General features: G+C 37.3%; 1 protein-coding gene across 4 annotated transcripts in view; it reads left to right on the top strand.

Annotated features, from left to right (window-relative positions):
* PAFAH1B1 (platelet activating factor acetylhydrolase 1b regulatory subunit 1) overlaps nucleotides 1-14,000 on the top strand; it is an 82,810-nt gene that overhangs the window by 20,512 nt on the left and 48,298 nt on the right. For 3 of the 4 annotated variants that reach the window (XM_027624882.2, XM_027624885.2, XM_027624884.1), the window contains exon 2: nucleotides 10,947-11,168. In XM_027624882.2, the coding sequence (XP_027480683.1) occupies nucleotides 11,137-11,168 (32 nt within the window). In that variant the 5' untranslated portion in view covers nucleotides 10,947-11,136. Of the gene's footprint in view, nucleotides 1-1,940; nucleotides 2,012-10,946; nucleotides 11,169-14,000 lie in introns of all 4 variants that reach the window. The other variant, XM_027624883.2, reaches the window with a different exon arrangement.

Below are 14,000 nucleotides of genomic sequence, written 5' to 3'. Positions count from 1 at the left end.
TTAGGGTTATATATATATGTATACATGATACAGTAAGACTAAAAAAGAGGGAACCTACCTCTGCAAAGGGGAGTGGGCTAGCCAGGGTAGGCTTCACAGAGGTAGTGATAGACTGCTTTCAGGCTGAATCTTGAAGGGGAAAGGAAAATTGCAAAACATGGTAAGGGGAGTGTACCCAAAATAAAACATTTAATAATGAAGACTTGGACATGTGGAATGCTGCCTCTTTATACCTTTCTGGAGATAATGGCCTTACTCGTTTTCTAAGGTAGCTTTTCCTTAGATTCTTTGACTCACATTTTAGTATTAGTCTGGGCCAGGCCAGGATGAGAATCGCTAACTTTCTTTTGCTAATTGATTAACTAAAGGAAAAAAGTACTCTTAAACCTGAATTTGTAAGCTATGCCTTGTTTATCGTGTAATGGTACATTCACAGGCAAGTCCTTCCTAAATGCATTTGCATTAGTGTGTTGGAAATTAGGAATCTCTGTGTCCTCCTCTGAGGTCTTAGTAGGTAGGTAAGATGTTTTGTTTTGTTTTTTTTTGCCTGAGATTGCAGTTAATAATACTACTGCTATGGATAAATTGCAGGTAGGTATTTACTTTAGATTTTTGGAAAAGAGAGCTTTAGTTAGTTTCAGTAACTGAAAAGTTAGTTTCAAGGAAAAACTAATGAATCAATTGAATACTTTTTCTCCCTCAACAATGAAGGATTTTCCCTTTTTATAACAGATTTTAGACAAAACATTTCAGTGTGATAGGCTAATAGGGGAGGGGATATTAAACAAAATAGAGAAGATACAGAAAAAAATTAAGGTATAGATATATAAAATCATATAGCACTTCCTATGTACCAGGTACTGTTGTAAGCACTTTATATGTAATCAACTCATTCAGTCTGCTCGACAATTCTGTGAAATAGATCCTATTAGTAAAAGGGGCCTGTATCAGTTAACTTCATTTGTTTGGTTAAGGGGGTTTGGAAATTACGGCTGGCAAACCAAATCCTGCCTGCTACTTGTTTTTGTACAGCCTGTGAGCTAAGCATGATTTTTACAATTTTTGGTGGTTGAAAAAAGCAAAAGAATATCTTGTAAACTTTTTTTTGTAAAAAATTTGTTAATTTTATAAATTATCAATTTGTTAAAAAAGATTGCATGAAATTCACAGTTCGGTTTCAATAAAGTTTAATTGGAACAGAAACACCTGTTCCTTTACATATTTTTTTAATCTTTCTTTTTTTTTTGAGATAGAGTGTGTGTGTGTGTGTGTGTGTGTATGTGTGTGAGAGAGAGAGAGAGAGCACAAGGTGGTGGGTTGGGACAGAGGGAGAGGGAAAGACAATCCCGAGAGAGAGAGAGAGCACAAGGTGGTGGGTCGGGACAGAGGGAGAGGGAAAGAGAATCCCAAGCAGGCTCTACACTGAGCTTGGAGCCCAATGTGGGGCTCAGTCTCACAACCCTGAGATCATGACCTGAGCCGAAATCAAGAGTCAAATGTTTAACTGATTGAGCTATCCAGGCGCCCCTCATCTTTTTTTTTTTTAAGTTTTTATTTAAATTCCAGCTAACATACAATGTAATATTAGTTTCAGGTGTACAGTATAGTGATTCATCACTTAACATACATCACCCTAAGCTCATCATAAGTGCACTCCTTAATCCCCATCGCCTATTTAACACATCCCCCCACCCACTTTCCTCCTGGTCACCATCAGTTTGTTCTCTATAGTTAAGAGTCTTTTCTTTCTGCTTTATTCATTTGTTTTGCTTCTTAAATTCCACATATGAGTGAAATCATGCTGTCTTTCTCTGACTTATTTTGCTTAGCATAACACTCTAGCTAAGCGAAATAAGTCAGAGAAAGACAAATAGCATCTCTAGCTCCATTCATGTCATTGCAAATGGTTTTACATATTTATTGTTGTTTTCTTGCTATAGATACTGAGGTTGGCAAAACCTAAAATACTTACTTTCTGGTTCTTGGGGAGAAGACACAATCAAAATAAAAGGTAACAAAGTTAATAAGATGCAAAAGAATGTTGTCTATTAGAACATACCAGGAAGACTATTTAAATAATGAACAGACCAGCTTGAAGTATTTTTTTTAAGATTTTATTTATTTGAGAGAGGGAACGAGGGAAAGAGCCCACAAACAAGGGGAGGGGCAGAGGGAGAAGACTCCCTGCTGAGTGGTGGGCCAGATGAAGGGCTTGATCCCAGGACCCCAAGATCATTACCCAAAGGCAGATGCTTAACCGACTGAGCCACCCAGGAACCCCTTCTTGAAGTATTTTTAAAAAATTTTTAATGAGGGGCACAGCTGGTTAAGCCTCCGACTCCTGGTTTCCACTCAGGTCAGGATCCCAGGGTGTGAGATCAACCCCCATATCCCTCCAGCTCTGCACTTGGCGTGGAGTCAGCTTGGAATTCTCTCTCTCCTTCTGCCTTTCCCCTTGCTTGCGTGTGGGCACATGAGCACACACACTCTCTCAAATAAAATGAATAAATAAAATCTTTTTAAAAAATCTTAATAAAAGCTTAACTGTAATGAAAAATACTTATTTCAAAATGTTGGATTGACCTCTTTTTCCTGTTAATATACCTCTTCATATCTGAGGAGTCTTGTAAATATTTTTTTGAATTTGAGTGGCAGTTTGGAATTACCATTGAAATCTGAGTAACTTTGCCTTATAATTTGATTTTTGCCCTTAGAGCCCAGATAACATTTTCTGACACTGATGATTTCTTTCTTTTTTTTTTTTTAAGTATTTAGGTATATTTCTTTTTTATTTTTTATTATGTTAATCACCATACATTATATCATTAGTTTGTGATGTAGTGTTCCATGATTCATTGTTTGACACTGATGATTTCTTGATGAAATTTTGCTTTTAACCCTTTAGGACTGGCTGTAGTTTATACTGTTGAGGGTATGGTTTTCCACTGAGGATGTGCATCAAAATCAGTTGGAGACTTAAAAAATTTAGATGTCTCCTCAGAATCTCTGAGGATAAGACCCTTTACCATGATTATCTTCAGGAACAATAAATGCCACATGTGTATTTTTGTCAAACTGGACATATTAAAATAGTTGAAGAAGGAAATAACCAGGTGTACATTAGAACCACTTTGGGAGATGATTGCTTCAGTTTTCATTTCTCAAAATTTATAGAACATCAGTCATGTGACACTAACTGGACCATACACATTCTTTGTTATACTTTATGAAAAAAGTGTCAAAAATAAGTGAACAAGAACTTTGATAAGAAATCATATCCCAGGTTCATTGCAGGTATTCATCGTATTTAAGCTGGGATTTTTAAAATACATTTAAAGTTCAAAACTGATGGCAGAGGTTAACATGTATGGTATTAATTATAGAATTTGTTTATATTATTATCCTGGTTAATCCTCACTAAATCCTGAGGTATATTTCACATTTAAGTCCATTTCATAGTTGAGAGAAGCTTAGAACTTAACTATGTGTTAATTTGATTATCTAAAAATAGTTATGGCATATAACATGAATAGGCAGTTTTATTTATGTCTCTTTTTTGTTTGATGCTGGTTATCTGTTCTTTAAAAAACCTTGGTCTGATTCTTTTTTAAGAGAAAGCCAACAGGGAGGGTGGGGAGGGGCAGAGGGAGAGGGAGAATCTTAAGCAGGCTCCACACTCCACATCCACTGTGAGCCCTGAGTCCTACGTGGGGCTCTATCTCATGATCCTGAGATCATGACCTGAGCCAAACTCAAAAGAGTTGGAGGCTTGGGGTGCCTGGGTGGCTCAGTCGTTAGGCATCTGCCTTCAGCTCAGGTCAAAAATAAATAAAGTCTTTGGGGGAAAAAAAAAAAGAAGTTGGAGGCTTAACCGACTGAGCCACCCAGGCACCCCTTGGTCTGATTCTTTTGAAATGTAATGTATGGCCAGTGTCAACTAGGAAAGTAGCTTTTAGTTGTTTAGGCCAATTTGAGATCTTAATTCATTAAATTATAGACAAGTATTTTTTCATCCTTTTTTACCACCTTGTAAAAAAAAAGGTTAGGGGTACCTGGGTGGCTCAGTTGGTTAAGTGTCTGCCTTTGGCTCAGGTCATGATCCCAGGGTCCTGGGATTGAGCCCCATGTCAGGCTCCCTGCTCAGCGGGGAGTCTGCTTCTCCCTCTCCCTCTGCCCCTGACCCCACTTGTGCTCTTGCTCTCTGACTCTCTCTCTCTCAAATAAATAAAAATCTTTTTATTTTTTATTTTTAGTTTTTTAAAAAAGATTTTATTTTTTTTTTGACAGAGAGGCAGCGAGAAAGGAAACAAAAGCAGGGGGAGTGGGAGAAGGCAGGTGTCCCGCAGAGCAAGGAGCCCGATGTGGGGCTTGATCCCAGGACGTGGGATCATGACCTGAGCCGAAGGCAGACGCTTAACAACTGAGCCACTCGGGCACCCAATAAAAATATTCTTAAAAAGAGGTTATCTTTATTTTTCTTTATTGAATTATTATATATAAAATCTATGTAAGGATAATAGGTAAAATAGTTGGAAGCACCAAGAGGGGTATATCTGTAATATGAATAGTCATGCATATTAATAAAATATCTTACATCCTATTAGTGACTTTGAGAAAAATTCTGTTTTTTGGAACTATGCTAAAAATGTAATGATTTGCAAAGTACCATGAAACATGCAGTTAATTGGGAAACAACAGATTTTATTTAACTTCTGAAAATTAACTAGTGTGCAAAGGTACTCAGTAAATCTTGATTGGCAGTAGTTGCTGCCTTGCCTCATTGCTGTATCTGGAAAATACTGTTTGGATTAGGATTATGAGCTATAATATATGTGCTGTTCAAGCAAGGTAGATAATATGCTGACCCTTTTTTTTTTTTTTAAGATTTTATTTGAGAGAGGAAGTGAAAGAGAATGAGGGAGGGGCAGAGAGAGAAACAGGGAGCCCGATGCGGGGCTCCATCCCAAAACCCTGGGATCATGAGCCGAAGGCAGATGCTTAACTGACTGAGCCACCTAGGCACCTTTCTGCTGACCCTCTTTAAATAAAGCATTGTCAAGTGACAATTTCATGAGAGCAGGAGTTATTGGTAATTATCCAATTACTGTAGTGTAGGTCTTTGGTGTCTCTCCTAAACTCTTATGTCTACATCTAATAACAAATCTGATTATTTCCATTGTATATGTATTAATATCTACTGTTAACATATAGTTGTTTGTTTTTCTCTTACACACATCTTTTATTTTCTGTATTTTCCCTATTTCATAAACTCATGGTTAGGGACCAATGTACAAAATAAATTATTAATGAAATATGGTATAAGTTGTTTTAATAAGTGTGAAACCTATGATAACACATGGAAACTGAAAATGAAAAGAATTTAAATTAACTCACCATTCAGTTTTGTAACATTTTTTAATGCTCAGTTATTTATCTTTTCTTTTTTACTTTTCCCCTTCTTTCTATGGTGAGGTACTTATCCAAGCAATAAACGTTGTTTAGGAGAGCTGCATTTGTATAGCAGATGAACAGATATAATATTAGAATATAGAACGGTTAAGAATTCTGCATTCCAAAAACCATACTGAAGCTTGTTTCTAGTGCTTAGGCAACACAGATCTGATCTCTAAGAATGCCTAGATATTGACATGCAAATGAATAAATGAGACTTTTCTTTGAAATATGTTTGTAATATATACAAGTAGCTTAGAAGGGATTATTGAAGTGCTGCCAGAATACATTTAAAAAATGTTAGGTCTTCTCATTCATTATGTTGACTTTGGAAGAATTTGGAAACTGCCTTGAAATGCATGTAATATTTTGTTTATATGTGCTTCTTTGAGGGAAGAGATCTTGATTTTCATTACATTTTCAAAGGAATCTAGTGACCCCCAAAAAAGATTAAGAACTCCTTTACCAGGTGGTATGAAAATATTGCCTGGTTTATTTGTACTGTTGGTTATAAATATAGATTGTTCATTGCAAAATATTCTAAACTGTCTCTTTTGTTCTGTTGGAGAACCATTTCTGTCTTTTGTCATGTGATATTTTGCAGTTATATGTTAAAATATTAATCAGGCTAAAGGTAAATCTGAGAAATACTGTACATTATATTCTTAGATTCTTAGTCCCAACATTTTATTTTTATGTAAACTTTACACCCAATGTGGGGCTTGAACTCACAACCCCAGATCAAGAGTTGCATTGGTCCACCAACTGAGCAAGCTGGGCGCCCCACTGCACAAATTTTTTTGACCCATATCCCAGACATATTTTACTGATAAATTTTTTGTTGTACATTTCTTTTTTTTTTTTAAGATTTTATTTATTTATTTGACAGAGAGAGAGACAGCAAGAGCAGGAACACAAGCAGGGGGACCGGGAGAGGGAGAAGCAGGCTTCCTGCCAAGCAGGGAGCCCGATGTGGGGCTTGATCCCAGGACTCTGGGATCATGACCTGAGCCGAAGGCAGATGCTTAACGACTGAGCCACCCAGGCACCCCTTGTATATTTCTAAAAGTCTTAAAAATAACCACATTATTGGGATACCTGGGTGGCTCAGTTGTTTAAGCACCTGACTCTTGATTTTGGCTCAGGTCATGATCTCAGGGTTGTGAGATACAGCCCCACATCGGCTGGGCCTGGAGCCTGCTTAGGATTCTCCCTCTCTCTATGCCCTGCCACCCCTGCATGCACGAGCTCGCTCACTCTCTAAAAATAAATAATAAGAAAAACCACAATACCATTATGATTCTTGAAAAATTCACAATTACTCTTTAATATCAGACCTCCATCTAGTGTTCACATTGATTTATTTTGCAGTTTATTTTTCAAACAGTTTTTTAAAATTCCAGATCTAAATAAGGTCTGTAAACTGCGATTGTTGATATGTCACTTTTGTCTTTATCAGTCTGTAGGTTTCCCTTTCTGGCTCTTTTTCTTCCTTTCCTTGGAATTTATTTGAAGAAACTGGGTCATTTATTTTACAAGGATTTTCACAGTCTGGATATTCCTGGTTGTATCCCCATGGTGTCTTTAACATATTCCTCTGCCCTTTGTACTTCTTGCAAATAGATAGTTGGAGCCAGAGACTTAAAAAGATTCAGATTTGATTTTGTGGCAAGAGTATTTTATAGGTGGTGCAGTGTTATTCTGTCATGGGATACATCGTGTCTGGTTGTCTGTTTGCCTTTGGTTGATTAGGGGGTGAAAATGGTGATGTTAAAATTCTTTATTCCTTTCTTCATTTCTTCTGTGTCTTTTTTTTCCTCCACCAGTAGCATTTAAGCATCTCATCTGGTTGAGAAAAACCTTTTAACATTTCCAGCTATTTCTAAGATACTTATTTACGGTACTGTCTTTACTTCATCTCACTGCACTTGTCAGACATCTATATATGGTTTCTGCATGTTCAACCATATCCTTATCATTTTACTGAAACCATTCTCATCAAGGTTATCAGTGGGCTCTATATGGAATGGAGTAGACCCATTTCAGCTTTATTTTGCTTAGTAGTTGGATAATGTTGGATACTGTTGATTGCCACTTCTTCTTGAAATACTCCTTGGCTTCTGTGATGTACTCTTTCCTGTTTTTACTTTTACTTCTTTAACTGCTTTCTCTCAGCCTCAGTTGTAGACTTTTTTTTTTTTTTTTAGGTGTTGGTCTTGTTCTGCTTGGCTCTAGCCTAGGCTCTCTGCTCATCTAGCTCTGCGCATTCTCCATGGTTCCTCCATTGTCATGGCTTCAGTTATACTATCTCTAAAATGATAAGTGCCAAATCGTTTTTTGGTTTTTGGGTTTTGGGTTTTTTTTGGTAGGTTGGTTCTATTCACAGCTGACTTGTTTGTACTATTTCCTACTAAAAACCTTGTAGGCACCTTGGAATCAACTGTACCTAAAATGGAATGAATCATCACTTTCCTCATCCCCTCACACATAGGAGTTTCCTGTTTAACATAGTTCTAAGCCAGAAATCTCTAGAAGTTATCCTTGACTCCTTGCTTGACCCTTCTCACACCTTGCTGCTCAAATCTAGTCACCAGTCATGTAAAACTTACCTGGTTAATAATTTAAATTCAAGTAATTCTGTTCATTTCACTGCTGCTATGCTAGTGTGAATCCCCATAATCTATCCCCTTCATTACTGTAAGCCTCCTGTCTGGTCTGTTCCTTTCCTGTCTTTCTGGTCCATTTTTAACTATGTGAGTAAAAGTAATTTTTCTGAAAAACGTTATCTAATGGCTCCCCATTTCCCCTAGGATAAATGTAAAGACCTGGGCTTGTTTTATGATCTTCATCCTGAGTCATCGCCTCCTATGTAGTACTTACTCTGCTTTTACACTGGTGGTTTTTTGTTTGTTTCTAGATTTTATTTATTTGAGAGAGAGAGAGCAAGGGGGAGGGGCAGAGGGAGAGAATCTCAAGCAGACTCCACGCCTAGCACAGAGCCCAGTGTGGGGCTCGATCTCATGATCCTGAGATCATGACCTAAGCTGAAATCAAGTTGGACGCTTAGCCAGCTGAGACACCCAGGTGCCCCTTTTTGCACTGTTTTAACTGACTCTTCCACTAGACTTTAAACTTCTTGAGTGTAAAGACCAAGTATTTTCCTTCATTAGACCTGGTGCCTGGTACTGGTGTTTTGTAAATGCTTGATGAATTAATAAATTGTGCAGTACACAGTTACACATTCACTGATTTATTTACTTCTTGGTTTTATTGTTATTAGATCATCCTAGTATTCTAGTACTGCTGTTATTCTTGTACACTGGTTTAGTTTTTTGGCTAGAGGTAGTCTTTCTATAATTAAATTGGACCCTGTGGATTACCATTGTTCCAGATAATAGAAACCTGTAGACAGTTCAGATAGTCATCACCATCAGATAAGCCTTACCCTAATGTGACCTTTATCAGAGTGTAGGAGTCCTTAGATGCTTTTGCTTGGTGATGGTTAAGACTTAGAAAAGTGAGGGGTGCCTGGGTGGCACAATCAGTTAAGCGGCTGACTCTTGGTTGTGGCTCAGGTCATGATCTCGGGGTCATGAGATCAAGTCCCACATTGGGCTCCACACTCAGCGCAGAGTCTGCTGGAGACTCTCCCTTTCCTTCTGCCCCACCCCTCACGCTCACGCGCACTCTTTCTCTCAAATAAATAAGTCTTTAAAAAAAAAAGACTTAGAAAAGTAAGGCTTAAATAACTAGAAGTTGTTAAATACCAAAGAGAGATGGTTTTCTGGGGTGTCCATTGTGTTTGGTTCTCATTCCACTATTACTGATATTTAGTCATATTTTTCTAGATTTAAAGAGATGTGGTGCTTTTCAGCTGTCATTTTGAGCCAGGTGGTCTCTAGGTTGGAAGAATCATTAAAGATCATAAAATAAGGGGCACCTAGGTGGCTCAGTCATTAAGCGTCTGCCTTTGGCTCAGGTCATGATCCCGGGGTCCTGGGATCGAGCCCCCACATCGGGCTCCCTGCTCAGCAAGAAGCCTGCTTCTCCCTCTCCCTCTCCCCCTGCTTGTGTTCCCTCTCTCTCTGTGTCTTTCTCTGTCAAATAAATAAAATCTTAAAAAAAAAAAGATCATAAAATAAATCCCTGATTACATTTGCTAGAATTGCTAAACAGAGAAGGATCTTCCCATGTCCATTGGGAACATCTGAGCACTCACTTTTTGACTTAGGGATCATATTTAAAACCAGGGTTTGCTCTCATTTTTTTCTACTCCTTGACTGGCTTATTCACCACTGTATCCCCTTTGCATAGAACAGTGTGACTGGCATAGCACGAAAAAGGTACTCAAGAAACAGTCTTTGTCTCTTCTGTCCATGATGTGTCTCTTGATAGGTGGTCCCACAGGCCCTTCATTAGATGTTAATTTCATTTTATTTACAGGATGATTTCCTGTTTCTTTCAAGTATCCCTGCCAACAGAATTTTGTATGTACCAGTAGTCTGCATTTTAAGTAAGACTATCTCAAATATATTTTCTAAACACAGTGGAAATTCTATCTAGCTATTTTTTGTACAGTGTGAGAAGATAAACTAAACTTACTTTTTTTTGTAAAATAGATTTAAAGAATAATTCTTTAAGAAAAGAAATAGTTTTTGATTTTTCTTAACTTTTACCTACATTTACTCTGATTGAACTGATCACAATGCTTTTTAGATGTTATATAGAAATTGATTTTACAGTGTTACAAGTATAAGGAAAGAGCTCTGAAATACTGAGTAATATTATCCAAAAACTGGGTTAGAGAATTGGATTAGTGTATGAGCACATAGACTTTTGGGTAGTTCATGCAGTTTTTTATTTTGAAAACAGGTGCTTCTAAAGAACACAAAATAAATTGAAATAACATGAAATTGTTTCTTGATTAAATGCATTGGTTAAGAGGGCATGTGTTTGCTGAATACTTTATTACATAATATCAAGTATTCTAAGATTATTACTGACTTATATTCAGTCTTGAAGATTACTTTGGTTATGATTTTTTAAAAGATTTCAATTTTAAGTAATCTCTCTACCCACCATTGGGCTCGAACCCACAACCCTAAGATCAAGAGTTGCATGCACCACCAACTAAACTAGCCAGGTGCCCCAATTTTTTTTACTTTGAGGGAGAGTTATAGTCTAGAGAAGTTATATGTTAATATTTGAAATTTAATAAAATTGATATCAGTATTTTCTGGCAGGTGACATGGTTGGGCATGGTAAATTTGAAAATAATGCTGTTTTGGCTCAGTAAACTATTAAAGGTAGTTTAAAATATATACTAATATTACGGAATTAATTATAACAGAAAACATCTAATAATCATATTAGCATTAAGAAAACCTCGTCTTTGAAAGTGTATACTGCAAATAGTAATTTGGGAATAATTTAAATTCTAAGTGAGTGAAATTATCTTCTCTCTCTCTCTCTCTCTCTCCCTCTCCCCCCCTTAGGTGGAATGAACCCTATTTGTTGACTATCTCCTGATTACTGGTTGGATTCACTTGTAAAAGAATCGTCTTCCCCTGTGTGGACGCCACTTAGTGGCATATTTAATTATAAATCCAGGGATCACAAAGCTTTTTGATTTTCCCAAAGGAGGGACATACCACTATATCAAAGAAGCTTGATATTACAGCCAAAATGGTGCTGTCCCAGAGACAACGAGATGAACTGTAAGTTTCTCTGTTTTGTGTTTTTTAAAAAATCTTCTCATAAAAGACAAAGTAGTAAGTTAAAATGCTTTGGGAGATCTATTCTTTAAAACAATTATTGTAAGTGTTCAAATATTGTTTTGGGCAGTTTGGTCTGATTTTAAAAACTGGGTCTTTGAAGTAGTGTTATTTACCCTTGTGACTTTATTGTGTAGAAGTTTAAAGCAGAACAAATAAGTTAGTTAAAAGCAGAACAAAGAAGTTAGTTGGGATAAGTTTTATTCTAAGCTTGTCTTAAATATATTATGTTCAGTAGGAAAATAGATCATTAAAAGCTCTTCTGAATTTTTTTGTTGAGAATATGTGTTTTAGAAAAGTGAGGGGTGCCTGGGTGGCTCAGTCGTTAAGCGTCTACCTTCGGCTCAGGTCACGATCCTGGGGTCCTGGGATCAAGCCCTGCGTCGGGCTCCCTGCTCAGCGGGAAGCCCGCTTCTCTCTCTCCCACTCCCCCTGCTTGTGTTCCTGTTCTCACTGTCTCTCTCTCTGTCAAATAAAGAAATAAATCTTTAAAAAAAAAAAGAAAGAAAAATGAAAGCTTTGTTGTTGTTATTGCTAATTTCCTTTCCTTTGCCTTATTGTATTTTTTTTTATCTTTTATCATCCAGGGGCTATTAGAGGATTTGAACTTTATGAGGTAGATAACATAATAGTTAATGTAAATGCATTAATTAGAGAGACATAAAATGATTTCACCACTGCTATTTGATAGTATCTTATAACATCCCATATTTTATAGCATTCTGTTTTTTTAGGTGAAGAATATAGAGGAATAATTTAGCTTTATGTTCTAGATTTTTAAAAAATTTTTCTGTGGCTTTTTACAAGACTGTTTATTTGATTTCAAATTAAAGGTAAGTTCTAAGATTGGTACAAAGAATAGTGTACATTTTATCCACTTCACCTGTTTTGTGCCATTTTGTACCATTTGCTTTATTATTTGTACTTTGTACCTATGTGTGTGTGTGTACATGCAGTATTTTTTCCTGAACCATTTGAGAGTAAGTTGCATACACCAAGGATCTTTACCCCAGATATTTGGATGTGCAGTTCCTAAGAATAAGGATATTCTTCTATAAAACCACAGGACAGTTAGCAATTTCAGCAAATTTAACGTTGACACAGTACGCTTATTAAATCTACTTTCCATATTCCAATTTTGTTAGTTGACCCAATAATATCCTTTGTTGCAGGGTTGTTGGGTTTCTTTTTTCTGTCTCTCCTTTCTAGTACATTATCCAGTGTAAGATTAGGTGATGTATTTAGTTGTCACTTCTCTTTAGTCCTTATTTTTTTTTTAAAGATTTATTTCTTGGGGCGCTTGGGTGGCTCAGTTGGTTAAGCAGCTGCCTTCGGCTCGGGTCATGATCCTGGAGTCCTGGGATCGAGCCCCACATCAGGCTCCCTGCTGAGCGGGGAGCTTGTTTCTCCCTCTCCCTCTGCCTGTTGCTCTGCCTGCTTGTGCTCTCTCTCTCTAATAAAAAATAAAAAATCTTAAAAAAAAGATTTATTTCTTTATTTGAGAGATGGAGAGAGAGAGAGAGAGAATCTCCAGCAGACTCCCCACTGAGCACGGAGCCCGATGGGGGCTTTATTATTTGAGAGAGAAAGAGAGCACAAGCCGGAGGGGCAGAGGGAGGAGAAAGAATTTCAAGCAAATTCCATGCAGAGCCCAATATGGGGCTCGATCTCAGGACCCCGAGATCACGATTTGACCCAAAACCAAGAGTCTGACACTCAATCTGTGTCACCCAGGCGTCCCTAGGACAATATTTTTGAGGAATGGTTGTTTGTTTGGGTTTTTTTTTAAATAGCATATTCCTCATTTTGCAGCTGTCTAATGTTTCTTCATGATTAGATTCAGATTATGTACTCTTGGCCAGAATACTACATAAGTAATTTGTATTCTTATCAGGATATCCTGTCTAGAGACACATGTGTATCTATCTCCCAGTGGTGATGCTAATTTTGATCCCTCAGTCAAAATGCCTGATTTCTCCACTGTTTAGTTACATTTATTTTCTTTTCAACAAATATAAGTGGGGAGACATTTTAAGAAAATGCAAAACTTTTTTTTTTTTTAAGTTTATTTATTTGAGAGAGAGCAAGAGACTGGGGTGGGGGGTGGGTAGAGGGAGAAAATCTCAAGCAGACTCCCCTTTGAGTGTAGAGCCTGATGCAGGGTTTGATCCCACAACCCCGAGATCACGACCTGAGCCAAAATCTAGAGCCAGCCACTTAACTGACTGAGCCACCCAAGCACCTCCGTGCAAAACATTCTTATTTCCATCAAATTCCCCAACTAGATTTAACATCCATTGATAATTCTTGCCTGAACCATTTTTTAGTACAGTGGTTGCAAAGTGATGATTTTCCTACACAACCACTCATTCCACATTACTAGTCATCACTCAGCATTTTCTTTATTCCTTTTTATTTAGTTATTTTTTTTCATTATTGGTATGAACTCCTAAGTTCTCATATTTTCAATAGTTTTTATCATTCATTCCTTTTCTTATACTTTTGGTGTTTGAGTATTCCAGACTGGCCCATAGGAGCCTCTTCAGGTGGCTCTATTTATTGCCTTATTTGTGGACACTTTCTTACTTTCTAGCATAACAAGGTGGTCCATGCTTGTGTGTACCCATCCTGCTTTAATCCTAGAATCAGTCATTGCTCCAATAAGCCCTGATTTCTCTTAGTAGGGAATGGTATTAGACATCAAGATATGGGTACTAAGTATACTTGTTGCTATGGGGTGTCTGCTTCTGGGCTCTTTAAGTAGACAGAACCAAG

The sequence above is a fragment of the Zalophus californianus genome, chromosome 16 (assembly GCF_009762305.2).
Source record: "Zalophus californianus isolate mZalCal1 chromosome 16, mZalCal1.pri.v2, whole genome shotgun sequence".
NCBI lineage: Eukaryota > Metazoa > Chordata > Mammalia > Carnivora > Otariidae > Zalophus > Zalophus californianus.
This window is presented reverse-complemented; position numbering and strand designations above follow the sequence as displayed.